This window comes from Mesoplodon densirostris, chromosome 9 (assembly GCF_025265405.1).
Source record: "Mesoplodon densirostris isolate mMesDen1 chromosome 9, mMesDen1 primary haplotype, whole genome shotgun sequence".
Lineage (NCBI taxonomy): Eukaryota > Metazoa > Chordata > Mammalia > Artiodactyla > Ziphiidae > Mesoplodon > Mesoplodon densirostris.
The window spans coordinates 85,592,160-85,617,598 of record NC_082669.1 but is presented as its reverse complement, the minus strand read 5'-3'; the positions used below and the strand labels follow the sequence as shown (position 1 = coordinate 85,617,598).

The following is a 25,439-nucleotide window of genomic DNA, read 5'->3' as shown; positions in this document are numbered from 1 at the left end:
GTTAAAAATAAAGTTTATAGCAAAGGGAGATAAACACGGAGGATAAGGCATATTTAAGAAGACGGAACTGTTTGCAGGTTCGGGCGCCTCAACCCCTGAATATTCTGTAGCACTTTCCATGTACGAGGGATGAGAGAAGCTTGAAGCCCATCTCCTGTATCCCTTTCTTATTCTACCCCAAAGTGGAGGGAGCCTCTGTCTGCTATTTTAGCTCTTCCTGCTACACAGACACGAATTTGGAGAGAGAAGGATTTGAAAAGAGAGTGTGCATGGAGGGAGAGCTGCTGAGCTCATTTGCATAAGCTCCTCCACTGCCGAGGCACTGGAACAGTTTCAGCCGGTGGGGGCCGGGGGAGTGATGTTTTTGTACCTGTATCTCTGGGGGGCTTCCTGGACATCTCAACTACCAGCCAGGTTTTTCAGGTTCTTCCTCTTCTGCCTTGCTTTTCTTTGTTTTCTTCTCCTTTCCTTCTCTTCAAGCTGTCCTGAAAGCAAAAGTGTCAGTACTACAGCAGTAGAAATCCCCCATCTAGGTTTCCGTTCTGTTTGTCCTTTCGGGAGCACAAATTTGAGGATCAGTAAGGCTTTACGTGAGATGGACGCTTAGTATTTTGTTTCACTGAGTGGAATACATGCCTAGAAATTTCCTTGTTCATATATGTGTGCTTAATTTTAGACCACTTGTCAACACACACATGCATACACACACACAAGCAGGAAAAGAAAATAATTCACATGCTCCAAAATTATGCTTCCTTTCTTCATTATTTGCACAGGTAAATGATGGCTTGTAACTGTCAGAGCCTGTGGGGAGACCTCATTCCTGCGTATTCCAACGCAGACCTAAGTTGATGTTTTGTTGTGTGTGGAAACTTTGAGACATGTTTTCAGAAGAAAAAATAGCTTTCAAAAACTTACATCTTTGGAAACCATTCACCCAGCAGCTGTTAAGTTGGTCTAATATTTATACTGACCTGAGTACTTTTACTCTGTGCATTATGTTAGCTGTTGCAAGAAGCCTTGAACCATCAAGATAGGGTTAGTCTTTACAAGTCACATTCTCTGTGAAGTGTGCCTTCACACGCTGTCAAAGCCCGAAGCTCCTGCTAGTTTAAGAAGGGGACTCTCCAGTATTCTCTAAAGAAAGCAGAAAAAGAGTCTTTCAGGTTTATTTTAAATACATCTTTTTTGCATTTACTTAAAGGCGTCTTTTTCAGAGGAAGCAGTAATAAAACTATGGGGAGTGAGTGCCGTTTCATTATACCTTTTATGGCCTATTAATTTGTTACCATCTATCACCTTTGTTGATGAAATTTTAATTTTGCCCTTGCTTGAGCATATTGTAAGAATTGTATAAACTGCGGTTCCCTGTGCTGACAAAAAAGGTCCTTTCAGTGTGAACAATTGGGAGCTCATTTTATTTCTAGAGCACATTTAAAATAACTTATGAATGAGAGTTGTCAGACATGAAATGCTGTATTAATTAAATCTTTTTCCAGTCTTTTTGCTTCTCCAGCTAAACCAACCCTTTAGAAAAATACACGGCCACCTTAATTATAGAGAAGAAGACAAAAAGTATCCTTCACATTCCTCCTGCTGAATAAGAATAAGAACTCAATTCAGCTATATAATAACCCCATTAGCTGCTTCACTCAACAGAGCACATGGGAAAATTTTCAAACCCCACAATGTAAAAACTGTTGATTGGGTGGATCGTTTTCAAGGTTTTGTTCTAATGTGCAAAATGGCCATTTTGTATAAATCGGATGTGCCATAACTAGTAGCTTTAAAACATTTATGACGTACGACAAAAGTTTTGTGTCCACATCAACTAATGCATCATTGTCTTTTTTTTTTTTTGCATCATTGTCTTTTAATATCTAGCAGCAGTACCATTCGAAAATAGATGATTTGATTGACAACACTGTAAAAGAAATCATTTCACTTCTAGTTTCAAAGGTAAGGTATTTTTTTATTTACCTTTTTAAATCAAATTAAATAATCTTCAACTGAGAATTTTTAGAAATATCTGTCTTAGGTTTCTAAATACCTAATTGAGAAATAGCAGCTTTAAAGACAGATGCAAGAAAAGTTCAAATTTTAAGAAAAGTTATGAGCAAACTATGAACACTTTGTCAGTAACTTTTGGTTTTTCATTTATAATTAATTTTGGCTTTTCTCGCAATTGTTCTCTTTCTAAAAATAACTCTATCTTCCAGTAATACCTTATTCTTTCTCATTCATGTTCTCTTATTGTTTGTCTCCAGGGATGAGTTGAGTCGTCATGAGTTCTTGAATTTAGCTTATTTTTTTGTGGTGACAGCACTGGGACTCTAGGACTGGTCTCACAGGTGGGCAGAGAAGGCTGGCATGGTGGTGTCTGAGGTCCTCCACTCCCAGAGGTCTCCCACGACTTCCTATTTGAGGCTTCAGATATCTTTGACAAAAGCTATGGCCTTTAGTTGTATAAGGAGAGATGAAGTATAAGTGAGTGTTCCATTGAATGATTAGGTGATTTAAAATCCCACTAAGGCGGAACAGACTGCCATAGATGACATTTGAGATCAGGGTCTGATAGGGAAAGAGATGAACAACGGAGAGCACGGGGAGCTGAAAGAGGGTAAGGAGAGAGGATGGATTTCTCCCAAAGAGTCACTTTCATAAGAATGGGTGCTGGATCAAAGAGCCCTAGACCAGGCTTCATAAAACAATTGGAAGAATGTACAAAAAGCAAAGGAAAAGCCACCCTCAATTCAATAAACAGACAAAGGACACATTGTTTAGAAAAGAAAAAAATAAGAGATGCCCAACAAGCATGAAAGCTGTTAAGCCTCAATAGTTTAAGGAATACCAATAAAACTAAAATTTATATAATATTTTTATAGCAAATTAGCATAGGTGTTTTTAAGCTATCACCCAGTTTTAGAAGGTGAAGTGGGACACTCACATTTTCTATTTATGGGAGTATAAATGGCTACAACCTTTCTAGAAGATAGTTTGGAACTATATCAAGTACATTAATACCCGTTCACCTAAAATTCTTTCTGCGTTTTTTTTTTCTTACTACTCAGAGAGATGCACAAAATTTATATACATTGATAGATGTCACATTATCTCTAATGAAAAATACAGGAATCAACTTTAACATGAGGGCAACAGTAAAGTAAATTATGGGACATCTATATTAATAAAGTTTGCTTTCAAAGACTATAATGTTAAAGGAAAATTTCATAATATAGTGGTAAGTGGGGAAAAAGCTGAATATTTAGAAATGTAAACTGTGATCTGAATTGTCATCACATAGAGAAAAGACAGATAAACACCGCAGTACCAACAGAGCTTTTATCTGGGTGGTGGGATTATAGTTGATTCGGGGGTGGTGGGGTTCAAATAGTTGTTTTGTGCTTCCTAATTCTCTGGTAGCAGGTCTTGAGGTAGAAAAAAAGTCACAAAGAAAGGAGATTTTAGAACTGCGCCACCTCCCCAGTTTGTTCTTGCCCCCCAGCTTCTACCCCAGCACTGAACACCTGCACTTACAACACAAATTCACCAGCAGGGGGAAAGGGGAAGGGTTAACAGGAAACCCATCTGGGAGGTAGAGGAAGAGGTGGATCACTGGAGAAAGAAGCTCCTACAGGAAGAACCATGAGATTCCCGCCCTCCCAGGAGCCCAACCCAGCAGCTTACAGCCCACAGAACAGACATAGTTAACCCTGCACCTTTATTGTCGGCGAGCCATCCAGGGAAATTTTATCTGGGTAGAGCCTCCCCATCAGCACAGTTCTCCTGTGGAAGTTGTCTTTTGTGAGAAGGGTACATAAAGAGAGCCACTGAATTGCAAGCATGCAGTTGATAAAGGGTTAAATAGGCAACAAGGCAAAAAGGCTACAACGAGTTTTGGTTTGGGGCGAAGGGGAGGAAGGGTTGCAGAAAAGGCAGGAAGGTCTATTCATCATTTCTGCATTTGTTTCTGGCAAAGTAAAAAACTTAAATTTTTCTATATCAAATGCATCTGGTTAATTGAAAAAATAGTATATTTGAGTCAAGCTGGGAAATGGTGTCCTAGAGATCAGCACTATGAAATAGAACTCTCTGTGACGATAGAAATGTTTATCCTTCACCATCCAGTATGGTAACTAGTAGCCACATGTGGTTGTGGAACACTTGAGATGTGGCTAGTGCAACTGAGGAATTGAAATTTTGATTTTACTTAATTGTAATTAATTTTAACTTATATAGCCTAATGCAACTAACTATTATATTTAGAAATCAGGTCTAGATTATAGTTTTTCTCTCTGGATCCTTTCTCCTGCAGTCAAATGGCACTTTTTAATAATCTTTAGTTGAAAAGTATAAAATAAATTAATTTGATAGTTTTGACAACCATCTTAAGCTTCCATCGAAGATGACAATAAATGGTGCATTTTATTTCATTAAGCAAAGATGAATAGGGTTCTGTAATACAATCCTTAAATGTTAGCATGCCAAAAAATTGCCTGAGAGCTATTTAAAATACAGATGCCTTAGCCCTGCTTTCCAGAAATTTTGGAAGAAGGGCAGGAATGTGCATGTTTAACCAGTCACCATGGTGATTTTGATGTAGGAGTTCCTGAGCCAGACTTTGAAAACCACTGCTCTGATGACCCTCCACTTAGATGGACATGCAAACTACCTTACAACTTCAGTATATTTAAAAACAAGACAACCCCTTAGATAGTATGTTCCCATTTGTCTTCACCAAAGAAGAAATGATTTTTTTAAAGGAGGTATTTATGGAGTACCTACTGTGAAGCAGCTACTGTACATATGTTATTTAATTCAAACTACATAGCACCTATGGAATGGGTGGACTTACCCTATTTCACAGAGAGGAATGTAATCTTCAAAGTAGTATAGTAAACTGATCAGAGTCACACACCTAATAAGTGCAAGAGTTGGGATTCAAACCTTTGAGTTTCAGATTCCTAATCCAATGCACTTGCTGATTCCAGATCTCCAGGAAATCAGTAAAAAGCAAAAGACTAAAAATTAAAATATGTACCTTCTACATTAACTGTCTTTATTCTGGAAAATTCTAAGAGCTGTGTCCTAGACATTTTTTTTTTTTTTTTTTTTTTTTTTTTTTTTTTTTTTACGGTACGTGGGCCTCTCACCATTGTGGCCTCTCCTGTTGCGGAGCACAGGCTCCGGACGCGCAGGCTCAGCGGCCATGGCTCACAGGCCTAGCCGCTCCGCGGCATGTGGGATCTTCCCGGACCGGGGCACGAACCCGTGTCCCCTGCATCGGCAGGCGGACTCTCAACCACTGCGCCACCAGGGAAGCCCATAGACATTTTTATAGCATATTAATTAATTCAATATAAAGTATATGCATAAAATAGTGAATTCTTTGTATTGTATCACAAATGTTTCTGCCCATATTTCAGTTCTTCTGTGCATATTGAGAAATATGTTTGCTACATTCTTTTCATCTCTTCTCTTCAGTTCTACTTCTGCATCCTCCTTTTATCCACATGTCTTCACAAATATTTTGAGAATGATCCAGGGCTCTTAATCACATGTAACACTCCACAGGATGTGTCCCACCTGCACACACATTTCCCATGCTTAGAAAAGATCTTGGCTTTCCATTTCTATGTTCTCTGTCTACCTAGCAGCTAAATGGTGGGATTCTTGGGTTTCCATCTTTAGTCTTCTTTTGAACTCATTCCGTATATATCTGTGACTTTCACACTTCTGGTTTAACTATATGCTGATGATTTCCAACTCTGTACCTGAGAGGTAGTATGGAATCATGGTTAAAAGCCCAACTGCAGGCCCGAGGAGTTTAATGTCTTCATCATTAGAGCAATGAGAAGTCACTGAAGGGTTGGAGAGGCAGGGAGTAGGGGTATAGAGTTAATCATGTTTGCATTGTAAGACAGTTCATTTGCCCACAGCAAACAGATTGAGAGGGAGTAGTAAGGAGGCTGTAACATTGGTCTCTGTTGGACTAGTCCAAAGACATTTAAGATATACAATGGGCAGGATGCCATAGACTGAATGTTTGTGTCCCCCCAAAATTCCTATGTTGAAACCTAATCCCTAATGTGATGGTATTTGGTGGTGGGACCTTTGGGAGGTGATAAGGTCATGAGGTTAGAGCCATCATAAATGGGATTAGTGGCCTTATAAAAAACACCCTACAGGAGTTGAGTGTCCTGTGAGGAGCTTCAGTGCACGTCCCGAGCTGAGGTGTCGGCTCAGCCGTTTCACGAGGAGCTCTGGTCTGAAGGCCAGGGGCAAGGCCTCTGCATGGGGCCCATTATGAGCAAGTGAAACAGACTAAGCACAAAGGGAGAAAAGGTGGATGGGGTAGGCCTGAAGTGAGATTGCCAGATTTCTGTCCTTTCCAGAAGAAGTGTGGATCCTCAAGCAACACGAGCTATGTGGCTGACAGGGTCTTGGTGCTCCAGCTAGGTGTCAGGCCTGAGCCTCTGAGGTGGGAGAGCCGAGTTCAGGACATTGGACCACCAGAGACCTCCCAGCCCCAGGTAATATCAATCAGCAAGAACACTCCCAGAGATCTCCATCTCAACGCTAAGACCCAGCTCCACTCAATGACCAGCAAGCTCCAGTGCTGGACACCCCATGCCAAACAACTAGCAAGACAGGAACACAATCCCACCCATTAGCAGAGAGACTGCCTAAAATCATAATAAGTTCACAGACACCCCAAAACACACCACCAGACATGAGGCTGCCCACCAGAAAGACAAGATCCAACTTCATCTACCAGAACACAGGCATCAGTCCCCTCCACCACGAAGCCTACACAACCCACTGAACCAACCTTACCCACTGGGGACAGACACCAAAAACAACGGGAATTACGAACTTGCAGCCTGCAAAAAGGAGACCCCCAAACACAGTAAGTCAAGCAAAATGAGAAGACAGAGAAATACGCAGTAGATGAAAGAGCAAGGTAAAAACCCACCAGACCAAACAAATGAAGAGAAAATAGACAGTCTACCTGAAAAAGAATTCAGAGTAATGATAGTAAAGAAGATCCAAAATCTTGGAAATAGAATGGAGAAAATACAAGAAACATTTAACAAGGACCTAGAAGAACTAAAGAGCAAACAAACAACGATGAACAACACAAAAAATGAAATTAAAAATTCTCTACAAGGAATCAGTAGCAGAATAATTGAGACAGAAGAACGGATAAGTGACCTGGAAGATAAAATAGTGGAAATAACTACCGCAGAGGAGAATAAAGAAAAAAGAATGAAAAGGATTGAGGACGGTCTCAGAGACCTCTGGGACAACATTAAATGCACCAACATACGAATTATAGGGGTCCCAGAAGAAGAAGAGAAAAAGAAAGGGACTGAGAAAATATTGGAAGAGATTATAGTTGACAACTTCCCTAATATGGGAAAGGAAATAGTCAATCAACTCCAGGAAGCACAGAGAGTCCCATACAGGATAAATCCAAGAAGAAACACACCAACACATATTAACCAAACTATTAAAAATTAAATACAAAGAAAAAATATTAAAAGCAGCAAGGGAAAAGCAACAAATAACATACAAGGGAATCCCCATAAGGTTAACAGCTGATTTCTTATCAGAAACTCTGCAAGCCAGAAGGGAGTGGCAGGACATATTTAAAGTGATGAAAGGGAAAAACCTACAACCAAGATTACCCTACCCAGCAAGGATCTCATTCAGGTTCGACAGAGAAATTAAAACCTTTACAGATAAGCAAAAGCTAAGAGAATTCAGCACCACCAAACCAGCTTTACATCAAAAGCTAAAGGAACTTCTCTAGGCAGGAAACACAAGAGAAGGAAAAGACCTACAAAAACAAACCCAAAACAATTAAGAAAATGGTCATAGGAACATACATATCAATAATTACCTTAAATGTAAATGGATTAAATGCTCCAACCAAAAGACATAGACTGGGTGAATGGATACAAAAACAAGACCCATATATATGCTGTCTACAAGAGACCCACTTCAGACCTAGGGACACATACAGACTGAAAGTGAGGGGATGGAAAATGATATTCCGTGCAAATGGAAACCAAAAGAAAGCTGGAGTAACAATTCTCATATCAGACAAAATAGACTTTAAAATAAAGACTATTACAAGAGACAAAGAAGGACACTACATAATTATCAAGGGGTCAATCCAAGAAGAAGCTATAACAATTGTAAATATTTATGCACCCAACGTGCCAATATATAAGGCAAATGATAACAGCCATAAAAGGGGAAATTGACAGTAACACAATCATAGTAGGGGACTTTAACACCCCACTTTCACCAATAGACAGATCATCCAAAATGAAAATAAATAAGGAAACACAAGCTTTAAATGACACATTAAACCAGATGGACTTAATTGGTATTTATAGGGCATTCCATCCAAAAACAACAGAATACACTTGCATCTCAAGTGCTCATGGAACATTCTCCAGGATAGATCATATCTTGGGTCACAAATCAAGCCTTGGTAAATTTAAGAAAATTGAAATCGTATCAAGTATCTTTTCTGACTAAACAAGAGATCACTGAAGAAATCAAAGAGGAAATCAAGAAATACCTAGAAACAAATGACAATGAAAACACGATGACCCAGAATCTATGGGATTCAGCAAAAGCAGTTCTAAGAGGGAAGTTTATAGCAATACAATCCTACCTCAAGAAACAAGAAAAGGGCTTCCCTGGTGGCGCAGTGGTTGAGAGTCTGCCTGCCGATGCAGGGGACACGAGTTCGTGCCCCCAGTCCAGGAAGATCCCACATGCCGCGGAGTGGCTGGGCCCGTGAGCCATGGCCACTGGGCCTGTGCGTCCAGAGCCTGTGCTCCGCAAGGGGAGAGGCCACAACAGTGAGAGGCCTGCGTAACAAAAAAAAAAAAAAAAAAGAAACAAGAAAAATGTCAAATAAACAGCCTAAACTTACACCTAGAGCAATTAGAGAAAGAAGAACAAAAAAACCCGAAGTTAGCAGAAGGAAAGAAATCATAAAGATCAGATCAGAAATAAATGAAAAAGAAATGAAGGAAACAGTAGCAAAGATCAATAAAACTAAAAGCTGGTTCTTTGAGAAAATAAACAAAATTGATAAACCATTAGCCAGACTCATCAAGAAAAAAAGGGAGAAGACAGAAACGAACAGAATTAGAAATGAAGAAGGAGAAGTAACAACTGACACTGCAGAAATACAAAAGATCATGAGAGATTACTACAAGCAACTCTATGCCAATAAAATGGACAACCTGGAAGAAATGGACAATTCTTAGAAAAACACAACCTTCCGAAACTGAACCAGGAAGAAATAGAAAACATAAACAGACCAATCACAAGTACTGAAATTGAAACAGCGATTAAAAATCTTCCAACAAACAAAAGCCCAGGACCAGATGGCTTCCCAGGCGAATTCTATAAAACATTTAGTGAAGAGCTAACACCTATCCTTCTCAAATTCTTCCAAAATATAGCAGAGGGAGGAACACTCCCAAACTCATTCTACGAGGCCACCATCACCCTGATACCAAAACCAGACAATGATGTCACAAGAAAAGAAAACTACAGTCCAGTATTACTGATATACTTAGATGCAAAAATCCCCTACAAAATACTAGCCAACAGAATCCAACAGCACGTTAAAAGAACCATATACCATGATCAAGTGAGGTTTATCCTAGGAATGCAAGGATTATTCAATATACGCAAATCAATCAATGTGATACACCATATTAACAAACTGAAGGATAAAACCATATGATCATCTCAACAGATGCAGAAAAAGCTTTCAACAAAATTCAACACCAATTTATGAAAAAACTATCAAGAAAGTAGGCATAGAGGGAACTTACCTCAACATAATAAAGGCCATATATGACAAACACACAGCCAACATCATTCTCAATGGTGAAAAACTGAAACCATCTCCACTAAGATCAGGAACAAGACAAGGTTGCCCACTCTCACCACTGTTATTCAACATAGTGTTGGAAGTTTTAGCCACAGCAGTCAGAGAAGAAAAAGAAATAAAAGGAATCCAAATTGGAAAAGAAGAAGTAAAACTGTTTGCAGATGACATGATACTATACATAGAGAATCCTAAAGATGCTACCAGAAATATTTTCCCCTGAACTTCTCGTAAGAGGGACAGAAGACACATCTGACCTGACTGTCTAGATGATGCAATTAAAGTATCTCCTCCACCACCACCAATTCAGTCTGATTAAGTTAACTTGGTTAAATTTACTTGTTTGGATCAAGACAATGTATTCAGAAGACAACTGTTCAAACCCAAGAATGTGCTTGAAAGGAATAACATACACTGTTAGGCGTCATTAGAAGAAAAGAAATACAAACTAACATAGTTCAGTCCATTTGGGAGACAAGGGAGAAAGGAACAATGAGAGGAATGTGGAGACTTCACCAACATCCGGGCTAGGCGTGCTGTTTTGGAAGTTGTCTGAGATACTGTGCAGAACAAGGCGTGTTGTATAAATACGTGCTGTCAGATCCTGTCCATCCTCAATACCGATCTGGATCATCTGAAAGGAACTTTCCGAAGTCAGTTGGAACAAAGGTTCAAAGAGGATGTGGATACACAGTGGGAGAAGCGGGCATTATGTTCCGTTGTATCATCACATTAACATTCCAGTTCAGGGAAGGAAACCTGCTCTCTTCCAATCCATGACATTCTGGTTCCAGGTGGATTTTTAACAGTACTAGTCAGTCCTGATGGTACCAAACAAAAATAAAACATCTGATAGATACCTCCAGCCCTATTTATCCCCCCTTTCCAAAATACACCTAGTTTTTCATGATTAGTCTTGTTTCTGGATGCATCTTTTTTCTGTGGAAGATTTAATAACTTGCAGTGTAAATGATGCAAATATTCCTTGTTTACTTCCTGAAATTCCGCAGTTGAAAAAAGTAAGACCTGTGTGTTTTGGACCCACCAATCTACAGCTGAATTGTTCCTATCACTTCTCAGAATTTGTCATTCTACTTTCCATACGTATAGGAAATGAATCCTATACCCTGTTAAAATCCAGCAGGAAATTTAAACCAACATGCCTTGGGGCATACTTCATGTTTCATTCTACCAGTCATTTCAACGTACCTTCATCTTTAATTTCCCTGGGAGTGTCCATAATGAGGCAAAGTTGGTAATGACCCAGACAGACTTTGGGCGCTAAATATTATTCAAACAAACCCAGTAAATGACATCCGCAATAAAAAGCAGGGAAACAGAGATTACAGGGTTTCGTGCCAATCTGACACCCTCAGGAGAACAGAGAGCGCAAGGCAAACCTGTAAGTATTTGTATACTCCCTGAGCTGTACAGAGAAAGTTCACAGGAAGCAACTAAAGACACAGCAACTAAACCCAGCATTTAGCTGGATTTCTTTGGAATCTTGCTGTCTTCTAAAATTAAAAGCCAGATGGAAACTACATCATTATTAGTCAATCTTGTTAATAGATTTTGGGTTTTAAGGTAGCTCTTCCACCACGTGTGCCTTGACAGAAATCTTACAAAGAAAACCTTCCTGTTGGAACTGTATGGCTCACGTGGTTGGTCCCAGAGGTACAGTCGCTGTTCACTGCCATGTAAGCCCTTAGAGTCCCTGCTGTATTGGGCCTCCCCAGGGACCATTTGGGGTAGGGAGGATCCCAGGGAGAGGCTCTGCACTATTGTTAAAATGGAGGCCAAGGGGCTTCCCTGGTGGCGCAGTGGTTGAGAGTCCGCCTGCCGATGCAGGGGACAGGGGTTTGTGCCCCAATTCGGGAAGATCCCACATGCCGCGGAGCGGCTGGGCCCGGTTGCCATGGCCGCTGAGCCTGCGCGTCCGCAGCCTGTGCTCCGCAATGGGAGAGGCCACGACAGTGAGAGGCCCGTGTACAGCAAAAAAAAAAAAAAATGGAGGCCAAGAATGCTGTGACATGCATGCAGCAGACCACCGGTGCACACACTGGACTTAGTGGGATATAACCAGGTGCTGCTTCACACTCTAAAGAGAAGACGAGCCAGACAGGCTGTCAGATGCCACAGTGGGGCAACTTCTGCCCTAAGGTCATCTGCTAATGGGCTTCCCCAAGTGTTGTTTTAGCCACTCGATTTCTGCTACCCTGCTGCTCAGCCCCTGTGCTACCATGCAAACAAAGCTTACCCAGTATCCTCCAATGGAAGTCATTTTCAGTTACACTGTTTGTCCCTCATCACTTCCTGCCTCATGTCATGACCAACTGTGTACACGTCTGTCTCTCCTACTAGTTTGTGCATTCCTGGAGGGAAGGGTCTAAGACTCATTTTTTTTTTTTTGTATTTCCCCTATTAGGTGCTCAATAAGAAGAAGAAAGTAGCATTTATTGAGCACTTATTATATGCCAGGGACATTAGTTATGTCATATCATTTAATGCTTACAACTCTGTAGTGTGATGGCAAAGAACACGGGCTTTGGAGCCAGACCACCTGTGTCCAAAGCCTCTCTCCTCTACTGTCAGCCACATGACCTTGAAACAGATGGGATTCCGACATGGGTCTTCTGACTTACAGCATCAACTCTATCCTGCCTCCATAGATATCATGTCATTGAATTAGACGCATTTGCTGGTAACCAAATGCATTATTTCTCCTTTTCACTAAACAATCCCAAGGCTACCCCCGTTAGCTTGTGACTTAACATGTGTAGGTTTTTAGACATATAATGGCTAGTGATTTAGCTCATCATACCAATAATATTCATTCTTTACATCTCTTAGTGTATTGCCATTTTCACAGTCCCTTCACCTAAATCATCTATGCTGATTTTCACACCATCCTTATTGTGAGCAAGGCAGTGACATTTTCCCCGTTTTACTGATGAGTACACTGAGGCTAGAGAAGCTGAATGTCCAGACTCACTGCCAGAGAGTGGCAGAGCTTCAACTCGAGCTAAGATCTTCTAAATCCGTCCACAGGGTCTACCTCTACTTTGCCTAGTCCCTCAGCATCACTCACCTGTGTAAACAAATACTCTCTTGAAGGCACCAAGAACCAGGAGCTATGCTAGAGCCTTCAGTGGTTCACGTTGTCTGGTAACCATAGCAATTGTCGCTCTCCTCGTGGCAAATGACATCACCGATCACACACTGGCTTTCAAGATTTGAGTTACAAGAGATGAGGCATTTTCTGCAGAGGGCCATTAAGTTTGGCATTCCCTCCCCCTGGTCATAGCCCTGGAGTATAGGTCTTCTGGGTCTTTGCCAACCACAACAAGTTGAGTTAGCCAGCTGTGATTGGTAAGAAATCTTAATGGGCAGGAGGAAAGTGCTAAATTGACTTTTAGTTGTGAGCAATTTGTAATTTTATGTTTTTTTGCTATTTGTATCCCCTAGGATAACTAACCAACCATACATAGTTCTCATTCTTTAAAAATAAAATTTTAGTCAGAAGTTCACATGAATTTGTTTCTGTGCTCTTACATCATGTCGCAAATGATGTGATGGAGAAACCTGTAGGGACGTTTTTGTTTCTTTTGCATAAACTATTTTGCAGTAATTGACCAGCCATGGAGAAAAGATGATCTCCTGTGCACTCTCAGCGAGTTCTCTGCTCACCAGAGACCAATAAGCTGTGTCCCTAGAACTATTATCCCTTTGTTGAAGAAGCTGCTATGTGAACAAAAACCAGCCTTCATTAATTTCCCTTTTTGTATTTAAAAAACCTTGTCAGTATTTTCCCTTTGGGAAGGTATAATTTGTCAATAGTGCATATTATTTTGCTTCTAAAGAGGAAAGATGTAGGACAGTAGATCCTTATTAATATCTCATTTATCTTCATGCCAGATCTTAATGTTTCTGCTCAATGAAATAAAATTCTCCACATTTTTAATTACATTACAGTATATATGTCTTAACTCTCATTTCATAGAAGTATAAAATTTTAGAAGTGTAAAACTCTTAAGACAATTTTAATTCCATACCCGTCCCACCAACACAAACACACCGTTGACTGATGGGGGAACCGGTGCACTGGTTGGCTGGAGCCCATATAGCAGTGAGTCAATGACAGAATCAGGATTTATATTCTTAATCTGGTGCTCTTTTCATTGTACTCTGCAGTGTGTGCATCTGTTTGAGCTCCCCAACTACTTTTTAAGCTTCTGAAAGCAGGGATGATCCTTACATGTCCCAGTTGGAACTGCTTGGTGAATACTCGTTAGTTGATGTATCATACTTCATTTCAATGTTACAAGGGCCCCAAATGTTACACCTTTTCATTATCTGTTCTTTGTCATTCAGCCTCTTCTGTAGATAGAAAAAGTTGGGGAATGGTCGAGTGATATATGATAGAAAGGAATTTGATGAAGCTTGACCATTGTTGCCTCAAAACATCTCTATATGTTTTTTTATTGAGGTGTCATTGACATACCACATTATGTTAGTTGCAGGTATACAACATAGTGATTTGATATCTGTATAAATTGCAAAATGACCACCAAAATAAGTCCATCCCCATACATAGTTACAACATTTTTTCTTGTGATGAGGACTTATAAACATCTTTATTGGAGTTGAAAATTATATTAAGGAAGAGTCACAGGGATTTAAAGTTATTTACTAATGGTTTAAGTTACCTCACGCATAGTAACCAGACTCCTATTACACATTGTTCTTTTATCTTAAAAAATGTGCATATTTTTTCCAGCAATGTAAAAGGACCTTAGAGTTCATCTTCAAAATGAGATTTTGTCATCGTGTCAGTTTATACATTTCCGATTTTTGTGCCACGGGAGAAGTTGGTCCAAGAATTGTTTGCCCCGTTATTTGTTTGTATGCACAGTACTATCCTAAATACTCACGATAAACTGTATTCTAGTTTGTTTCAGTGTTGGAAGGGGTGTTGTCTAAGCTGTCAAGATATGACGAAGGCACTTTCTTTTCATCCATTCTGTCGTTCACTGTGAGTATTTTGAATGAGTTCTCCTCTGCTGTCTTTTGACTGCTGTCACAGTACTTTTCAAACAGTTAAGAAAATAATTCTCATAATTATCTCTTTTCCACTTAAGGTGAAAGCAGCTGCAAAATATGTTGATGTTCCAGTAAGTATTTTTTTTATCTGCTTTTTAAAATTATAAATAAGTCTTTAAAAAATTAATTATGGTTCACCATGGGTTTATTTCAAATCTTTAATCTAGTATCATTGCCTCAGGGAGCAGTTTGTTTTTCTTAAGCAAGCACTAACCCTCATAACAAGACCTGGCAAGGTTATTTCAGTGTACCTTTTCCGGTGTAACTTGGGGAGGTCACTTCATCATGAGAGCATCTATCAGCTCAGTGGCAGCTCTAGGATGGGGGAGAAAATGACTCACATTACTTATAGGAAAAGGTTCACTCTCCTTCCCTTTCCATGAAAGCTCTAACAGGTTTCTTACAGGAGTTAAAGTAACAGTCAAGACCAGTTGAATCAAAGAACTAGTTTTCTGAATACAAAAGTGTTATAAATGAATCAATATTCACTTAGTTCAACATTTGGTTTTTCACAGAATTCTTGGGAAATAATGTGTGACCTGTAAATTTGTTCAACAATTAAGATACCATGAGAGGAGAGTATGAAACTTACTTAGCTACAATGAAAAAAATTCATGTGATAAATCTAATCAACAAGTTAGTACAGCGTTTGTAAGTTGATAGTCATTAACAAATTAGCTTTTGCCTTAAATTCTCTTATCACATATATATGATCAAGGCCTAAGATGTTCTGTTTAATCATGTGTTTGAGCACATGTATCCATTTTCAGAATTAGAGCACAATGGGGAAAAAACTTAAAATTTAAAACTAAATAGAATATAAGTCATCTCATCTTTGATTCAGGCTGTACTTGAATAGCATCACCATCTCTAGATCATCATTATGAATGTTAGTGGTTTGAGAGCTGGCAAGCGTTGTCTATCAGTTGCAGGTGGCTCTTATTTTTGAAATGCATAACTGCATTTTATACTATGGACTAGACAGTCTCCAGATTTATTGCTGCTATAGTTATTATCAATGAACATTTTAAATGAAAAGGCCATGGACTTTCCTGCCTTTGCCTGGGGTTTCTTCAGAGTAGTTTTTTGTTTGTTTGTTTTTAGTTTTACAGATGATTCCAAAAGAAGTCTTGGCATACTCCTTGTCTTGTACCTAGAATCAGAAAGTCAGTACTGGGCAATAAGCAGAAATAATCACATGTGTATGGTGCTGCAAAGGAACAGCATGAAAGAGAGAAAGGGAGAATTAAGGGGGAATAGTTTATACTTGCTGTATAAAAAAAAAAAAGACAAGTAATCATGGGAACACATGAACTTTATTGGAATTCCTAACAAATACTTTATAATATAGATTTTTGTTTTTAATGTTGAATTACAAGTTTTTGTTTTTAATTTTGAATAGGACACCATAATTATTTCTGTTCTTAGAGCTTTTGAAATTCTTAATTTGACTATGTACTAGATCTGTTAGAGCCCATAGAACTTCAGCATTGAAAGACACAGAAAGTGGTTCATTCACTCTCCTTCTCAATGCAGAAGCCCCCTCTCCTGATATCCCTCACAAAGATTCAGTCAAGCTCTTTTAATTTTTTCAATGATTGCAGGCTCACCATAAGACAGCCTCCTCTTATGTATAATGAGTTGAAATTCTGTACCTCTGTGAATTCTGTCTTGGTTCTAATCCCTTTTCTGCATGATAGCCCTTCAAATATTTGTTGATAATTATCATACATCCTCTTCGCAAGAGATATGGTGGCTATTCAAAGGGATATATTGTCTGAGGAATTCTTATTTTCTATATTAAACATCCTTAACTTCTTCACTGAATTCACTAATTAAATACTTATTTAACACATACTAAGTGCTAGACTCTGGGCATGTATGATAAAAAAATATATATGTCCTGCCCACAAGCTGTTCAGTGTCTATCGATAAAAGAGATAGGGAAATAGACATATCATGAAAACAGCTGTAACAATTGTACCCAGACTCTTTGTCATACCAATCACTCTCTAGATGAATTCCAGCTTACCAATTTCACTATTAAATCAAGTTGCCACCCAGAGCAAAGCATACTAAACCACAGATATGGTCTGGCCATGGCAGATTGCTATAGGAAGAATTTCTGCCTTAGATCCAGACATTAAACCTCTATTAGTGATGTCTGTAAACATTAACTTCAAAAGCTATGAGGTGCTGTTGGCTGTTACTGGATTTTTTTGTTTGGTTGGTTTTTTATGCTAAAACTCCAGTAAGATACCTCTCTGAAGCAGTCTTTTAAGGAGAACCTTATGAGAATAAAAACAACAACAACACTGGCTCACCTTTCACAGAAATTAACTCAAAACTGATCAAAAACCTACCTGTAAAATGCAAACTACAATATAAAACTTCTAGAAGAAAACAGAGAGAAAATATTTATGGCCTTAAGTTTGGTGATAAGGTTTTAGATACAACACCAAAAGCATCCATGAAAGAAAAACATTGTAAGTTGGACTTAATAATTGACTGCTCTGCACTGTTAAGAGAATGAAAAGACAAGCCACAGACATATATTTGACCAAGGACTTGTATCTAAAATGTACAAAGAACTCTTAATACTCAACAGTAAGAAAACAAACAGCCCAATTAAAAAATGGGCAAAAGATAAGAACAGACACTGCAGTGAAGACATATAGGTATCAAATAGGCAAATGAAAAGATGCTCAACATCATTTGTCATTAGAGAAATGAATATTAAAACAATAAGGTACTATTACACACCTATTAGCATGTCTAAAATTTAAAAACTGACAGTAGCAAAATGTTGACAAGGATGCAGAGCAATAGGGACTCTCATTCATTGCTGGTAGAAGTACAAAATGGTACAGCCATTTTGGAAGATCATTTCGCAGTTTCTTACAAAGCTAAATATAGTCTTTAGCAAACCACCAATTGCACTCCTAGGTATTTATCCAACTGATTTGAAAACATATGTCCACAACCAAAACCTGCACACAAGTGTTCATAGGAACTTTATTCATATTAAAGAATTGGAAGCAGCCAAAATGCCTTTCAGTCAGTGAATGGATAAACAAGCAGTGGTATATCCATACAATTGGAGTACTAGTCAGCAAAAAAAAAAAAAAAAGAAGAAGAAGAAGAAAAATTAACTATCAGGCGACACGAAGACATAGCTGAATCTTAAAGGCATATTGTTAAGTGAAAGAAGCCAGTCTGAGAAGGCTATGTACTGTATGATATCATTTATATCACATTCTAAAAGGGAAAACTACATATAAAAAACTATAAATAAACTGTGTAAAGGTTACAAACAGGTTAATGGTTACCATAAGTTCAAGGTCAGGGAGACTTGAATAGGTGAAGCCAAGGGAACTTTTTGGAGCAGTGAGACTATTCCATGTAATACTGTAATGATAGATATAAAACACTATGCTTGGGCTTCCCTGGTGGTGCAGTGGTTGAGAGTCCGCCTGCCGATGCAGGGGACACGGGTTCGTGGCCCGGTCCGGGAAGATCCCACATACTGCGGAGCGGCTGGGCCCGTGAGCCATGGCTGCTGAGCCTGTGCATCTGGAGCCTGTGCTCCGCAACGGGAGAGGCCACAACAGTGAGAGGCCCGCGTACTGCAAAAAAAAAAAAAAAAAAAAAAAAAAAAAACACTAGTGGGAGACAGAACTGAAATCAGGGTATTAAGAGAAAAACAAAAGAAATTAAAATTCTTTACAAGGGTGTTATGCTATAGTAGTAGTTACACCACTGTTTGCCAGAGGTGGTACTGAAGATTCTGCATTACGTAGGAAATAAGACCAGATGACATTTACCATTTAAAAGGGCATTTAAAAGCACTTTCCAACTCTGATTCTGAAATTTTGTTCTATAGCTCATATAAGTTACAGGGCATTTTGGTGTGGTTGTGTATGTGTACAATGCCTATTGAAAGTTGTCCTGTTAACATTATTACACACATTGCATGGGATCTGTATGCTAGACAGTGAGGGGACACAGCTAAAGAGACCTGGAGGACACAATAAGGGTTACTGTGATGAAGAACATGGAAACTCCCCACTGGTTGGCTGCTTAGTGCTGGTGTCTGATCCTGGTTGTCTGTCTTGAGAAGATGGAGAGGGCTTATCTTTCTCTTGCCTTCATTACTAATTCTCTCAAATGTTCTCTCTTTGTTATGCCACTTGCACAGATTCCTAACCTTCCAGCTCCCCACAATGTGGCTTGAATTTAGCTCTATACTGTGCAGGCTTGGTGTACAGTCCAGGATCCCAGTTCAAGTCCCACCTTTGCCCCGTACTGGCAATCTGACCCATGGGCTTCCCTTTTCCCACCTATGCAAAGAGGATAATGGTGTAATCACTGTGCTGTCTCCTTCACTAGGTTCTTACGAGCATAGTAACATGGAAGTGCTTTGTAAATGTAAAGCACTATTAATATGAATGAGATTGTTATTGCTTCTCCCTGGAATTGCTCCCTGCCCCCATGATCGCTCTGCAGTTTCCACCCCCTGCTTCAGAACGTGACCATTTTCCAAAAGAAAAACCATTTGTTTTCCACGGTGTAAAAAATATTAGATTGCTTTTCATTTATTTTCCTTTTATTTTAGAATACCAAGCACCTTGCATATGTCAATGGTGACTTTTAAAAGTACAGCCAGTCAGTTCTGTAACAGTGGTGTTTTCCCTCCTTCCTTTGTTTTGATATTGTTTATTACTTAGATGAGGCCACCTGAATACTCAGTGCTTTACGTCAGAATGAGAGCCAGGCAGAACATGGGGAACGGAGTGCCTGCCCACTGGGACCTATTCACACCAGGACCAGATTGAGAGTCTCACCATTACAGGAGCAGGGAAAGTTGCCTTTTGTGCTTCCTAGAAGAGTACTTTGCTTCTCTCATCTTTATTTCTTTGGGTTTTTGTCTGTCTGGGTCTTCTCATAGAAGGTAAATCCATGAACTGCCTCTGGACCCTGACATTCTAACATCCTCTGGTCTCCTTTAAGCCAAAATCTGAAAGTTTCCAAATTGGGACTGAGTAACTCAATCCCAGTCAATCTAAATTTTAAAAGCTAAATGAAATAATACCCACAGCTTTTTAATTTCGCTTCTTCAAGTCCTCAGTGTAGTTTCTATAGTCAACATTGTAGCAACTGTGGATAGATGAGGGAAAGGTTACTGAACAGTATTGTAAACTGGGAGATTTAATACCTTCATCATCATCATAATTATTACTCCTGAAAATAACAGTATAAAGCTAGTGTGTGACATACATGTTAGCACTTTCCTTGTCTGGTGCTCCTGTATCAGCAGCTATTCCTCAAAACTCTGAGACGTTAGTGATTTTTATAGATCAGAAATAGCAAGAGAGATGCTACATGTTCATGCTCTCAAATGGGAAAGCCATAGTAAGATGAAAAGCAAGCCCATAAATCTCAGTTGAAAATCAACCTGCCTCTTTTCCTTGAGTATTTCAGGCTATTATCTTAAACTATTACTCAGTGTCCCTTTTAATATTTAAAATAACCTCCTCTTTGGAAGGTTTTCCCCAGTGATACAACAAAAATGTTTGAACATACTGATGCTTAAATCGATGAACACATTATGTCACTATTTAGAAGGAATAGTGTGAAGCATCTGTGTGAATTTTAAGAATGAAAACAAAATGACTACATAAATTGTAGGAGCATGAATTACAGCAGATTCTGATATAAGATATTCTGATAGCATTATGGTAGGAAGATGCTTTTTACTGACTGTGCTTACAGGGAGCAGACAGAATTATCCAGGGTAAGAACTCTGGAGTCATAGAACCTTCTCCCTTAGAATGTGGGACTGAGTGAAATTACATACTTAAAACACATATGTTACATGCTCCAAGTCTGAAAGATATTTTTCAAATGGATGTGGATGCCATTATCTTTGATTCAGAATTTTCTGCATCCTAATTTGGAGTCAAAATGCATAATATTGGGCTTCCCTGGTGGCGCAGTGGTTGAGAGTCTGCCTGCCGATGCAGGGGACACGGGTTCGTGCCCTGGTCCGGGAAGATCCCACATGCCGCGGAGCGGCTGGGCCCGTGAGCCATGGCCGCTGAGTCTGCACATCCGGAGCCTGTGCTCCGCAATGGGAGAGGCCACAACAGTGAGAGGCCTGCGTACCGCAAAAAATAATAATAATTAAAAATAATAGTGTAAATTAATAGAATTTTGAATAGTGCTACATTTAACAAAGGGAAAGGTGACTGTGGCCACTGCCTTGCAATAATAGTTGGGAGTTTTTCTAAAGAACAATGAGAATTTTTTTGGTTCATTATTTTAAAACAATGATAAACCATTGTTAGATAAACCATTATTAGAAAATCTTGAAATTTTTATATTCTTGTGACTTTTTCATTGTTTAAGTTTCTTCCTCCCTTTCCCCTTCTTATGAATTAGTCCTCTTCCTGGGCTTCTATAATATTTAAGTTAGAATAAATCTAATTTGAAGTCTTCAGTTCTGTTCATTTCCTTTTGCTTTTCTATGTGGATACAGTATAAATATTCTACTTTGTAGGAAATTTAGTAAATAGGTATATATTTTTTATGCCATAATCATCATAACTGTACTCAAAACCTTCTTCTATTTTAAATACTTGAGAACTTATGTCTTATTAAACTGCTCCAAATGCTTTTGAGCTTAATTTTAAGAACATTGTCACTCAAATAAAAAATATAGAAATTGCTGCATAAATGCCAAAGTAATAAGGAATATATTAAACAATAAAAGAAAAAATATGTTGTTGGTAACAGTACCTGGAAAGTTGTGTGTTTGTAGAATTTTGTCCTGTGTTCCCTGATGATCAATCATACACTGTTCCTGAATCTGAAATGCCAGAGTTGAAATTAATATTGTTCCTATCACAATTTCAGATTGAAGAGACATACTAGTGTTTTAAATCTTACAAGATCCATGTTTTTCAAATGGTAATAATGACCAGGTGCAGGTATTTCATTTACAAAGCACGCAGATTGTCATAAATAATGATATCACAGTTCCGCTCTGGATTGTTTCTTCAAAGCAAGCTTTTCTAGGTTATGAGAAGTGCACTTTCAAATTAAGTCAGTTAAACTGTAGCTTCTATTAATCTTTGAGACTGGAATAGTATATTTAAAAATTTGTCTCCTTGTTAAATAGACACCATGACAGTGTTTGCATAGTGTATTGTTAACCTCCCGTGGAAGGTTAAACGGATTCTTCTGTATCTAAATCTGTAGCTGTGAAAAATGTCTGCAGCATTGCACCCACCCACCCATGAATGGGGAAAGTGAAGACTTGCACCTGTGGGATTAGGTGTAGCAGCAGGAAGTAAGAGCATTTGCAGCGTGTAATTAACAAGGAATTTTTTGCTTTTCTTTTTTTTTTTAACCGGCATTTTTATCTCACTGGGTTAACCAGTGATTAGCGCTCGAAAAAAAATTTGCTGGAGTCTCCATCCTTACTTAAACTCATTGCCTCGCTGGTGTATTCTATTATGCAGCCAAAGTCAGAGGAACTCACCTTACCATACTCCATTCCCGTCCATATTTATTGATTTCTTTATGCTCATGGGGGAATGTTTTTAGATATTTGTATCCTTTTACTATAACTTCGTTAGCCAAATTCTGTTTTTCTGAATCGAATTAGAATTAATCCAGGAAGGCTTATTTTGATTTAGAGATTACTACCCTAAGAAACAAGATGGAGAAGTTAGTGCTTAGTGAACTGAGGATCTCAAAGTTTTTTTTTTTTTTTAACATCTTTATTGGAGTATAACTGCTTTACAATGGTGTGTTAGTTTCTGTTTTATAACAAAGTGAATCAGCTATACATATACATATACCCCATATCCCCTCCCTCTCGTGTCTCCCTCCCACCCTCCCTACCCCACGCCTCTAGGTGGTCACAAAGCACCAAGCTGATCTCCCTGTGCTATGTGGCTGCTTCCCACTAGCTATCTGTTTTACATTTGGTAGTGTATATACGTCCATGCCACTCTCTCACTTCATCCCAGCTTACCCTTCCCCCCGACCCTGTGTCCTCAATCCCATTCTCTACGCTGCGTGATCTCAAAGTTTTAAATGGGAGAATGAAAAACAACATTTACTCTCTCTTAGTGGTATTTAATACATAATGTGCTTGCTATGTGGTTTTTAATTGTTATTTTCTCATTCATTAAGAAAACTGTAATTACAAATATAGAAAAGCTTTCTAAATGTAGCTCTCCAGAACAAAATATCCTTGATAAAAATCCATCCAGATCTACAGTTGTTGAAGTTTAACAGGCTGCTCCTTTGATAAGGTTGGAGACACCCACTTGCACCAGAATGTGTAGCAATATTCTACCTGGTGATGCAGTCACATGCATGCTTTTCATTTACACACCAGCAAACAAAAACTTAACTGAGTGTGTTCAGTTTTTTGCTTTTTTAACTAAACTTTATTTCCTAATAAGACAACATGTAATAATGGAATGAGACGCAGTGACTTCCAAAATATGTAGATCTTACTGCCATAAAACAGAGTCTTTGCACAAAGGAGCACTGAACCAGCGATAATGTCTTCTATCCAAACACATTTGTACTGTAAGTAGAAACTGTTTAAAAGGAAAATTACGTCTTTTTCAGCAGTTTATCAGAGATAATTACCCTTCATACACCAAAGGAAGGATAAAGTGTTTTAAAGAACTATAATTCTAATTGGTAAATGTCACCAGCTGTTGCAGTTATCCTTACTTGTGTATATTCTTTTAATGATTATAGTCTCATGCCACAAACTACATGAAAATATATTCACTAGGTGTGAAATTCCCGTATGTCACAGTTTCAAGAATACGTAAACAGCTCAAAGATAAAGGAAGAAATAATGCTAATGAGGAATGTAAGAATTGTAGGTTTTGTTTTCTAGGCAAGTGGATCTTAATTTGCCAAAGGGGAGAAAATGTAATTTCAAAAAGAAAAAAAGAAAAAGTCGACACTTAACTTGTTGAAATAAACTTTTCAATGAGCTTTACTTCACACCCTCAACCAGGGTTGTGATTTTCTTAGAGAACTGTAGAACTGTCTCAGCTTACAGATTTCAGTATTATATCCCTTGGGTCTGCCGAAGAGAATAGCACTGAGTTTTCTTTTAGGCTTAAACTGTAAAAGTATTTGTTAGTTTTAGATGGCAAAAGATAAATTCTTCCTGGACAGTGTTTCATGATGTCTAATGTTATCTTAAAAGTGATCAAGGAAACGGGAAAAAAATTACCTTCGGGTCTGTGGCAAATGTTTAAAGCCATCATTCTCCACCTCTCCTGGCTGTAACTCAGTTTCCAGTGAGTCTGATGGGTCAAGTGATTGACTAGTTTAAACTTCTAAGCGTACTCTTCTTTTGAAAGGCAGAAATAAAAATGGGGTAGCGGTGGGGAAAAATGTTGGAGGAGGCACGCCTCTCATGTGTTGATTCTTAACTCTCAGTTCCTCTGGGCTGTGCCCAGCTGCCTTGGTATTATATATATCACAGCATTTTGTTTCTGGGCACCTGACTGAAACTCAGATGTGGAGCTGACTTGTTATCATGTATAGAAAGTCGTTCTCCTGTCATTTTCATTCTGCGGCAGTATCCTTTCTGAATGTTCGCACTTTCAGTGTCTTGACAAATTTGAGAGGCTCGGAGAGAAATCCTTATCTTATGGGCTAGCTGTCTTCAACTGTTAATAGTAGTTAGTAATCTTGTACAAATTACCCTGCCTTTTTACTGGAAAAACTTACGTATAACACCCCTCACCCCCAAAGAAGAAAATAACCTAGGCTTCTCTTGGCTAGCCTTGTAATTATTTAAACTTTCAGACATTGCTTATGAGAATTATGTAGAAAAATAGTGAAGGCATGAATTTGGTAAGTTGTCTCCATTAAGTTTGGAATATATTTCCTACATTGTGTATGGATGTTCTGGAAGTAAAGATCAGTGAAGACATTTATATAGTGGTTTCAGATTATAGCTAGTCACGAATTTTGTTATAACAAGGTTATGTTTTTGGTGGGTTTTTTTAAATAAATTTATTTATTTATTTATTTGGCTGTGTTGGGTCTTCATTTCTGTGCGAGGGCTTTCTCTAGTTGCGGTGAGCGGGGGCCACTCTTCATCGCGGTGTGCTGGCCTCTCACTGTGGTGGCCTCTCTTGTTGCGGAGCACAGCCTCTAGACGCGCAGGCTCAGCAGCTGTGGCTCACAGGCCCAGTTGCTCCACGGCATGTGGGATCCTCCCAGACCAGGGCTCGAACCCGTGTCCCCTGCATTGGCAGGCAGATTCTCAACCACTGCGCCACCAGGGAAGCCCCCTCAAGTTTATGTTTGAAAGGATCCTTCAGTCCATGTGGTATAAATTTCCCTTTAGGCTAAATAT

The 25,439-nt window shown here is 38.9% G+C and overlaps 1 protein-coding gene across 2 annotated transcripts in view; it reads left to right on the top strand.

The window, feature by feature from the left end:
• Positions 1 to 25,439, top strand: part of CADPS2 (calcium dependent secretion activator 2) — a 493,834-nt gene that overhangs the window by 441,697 nt on the left and 26,698 nt on the right. For both annotated transcript variants that reach the window (XM_060108899.1, XM_060108898.1), the window contains 3 exons: positions 1,885 to 1,959; positions 14,877 to 14,960; positions 15,067 to 15,099. In XM_060108899.1, the coding sequence (XP_059964882.1) occupies positions 1,885 to 1,959; positions 14,877 to 14,960; positions 15,067 to 15,099 (192 nt within the window). The remainder of the gene's footprint in view (positions 1 to 1,884; positions 1,960 to 14,876; positions 14,961 to 15,066; positions 15,100 to 25,439) is intronic.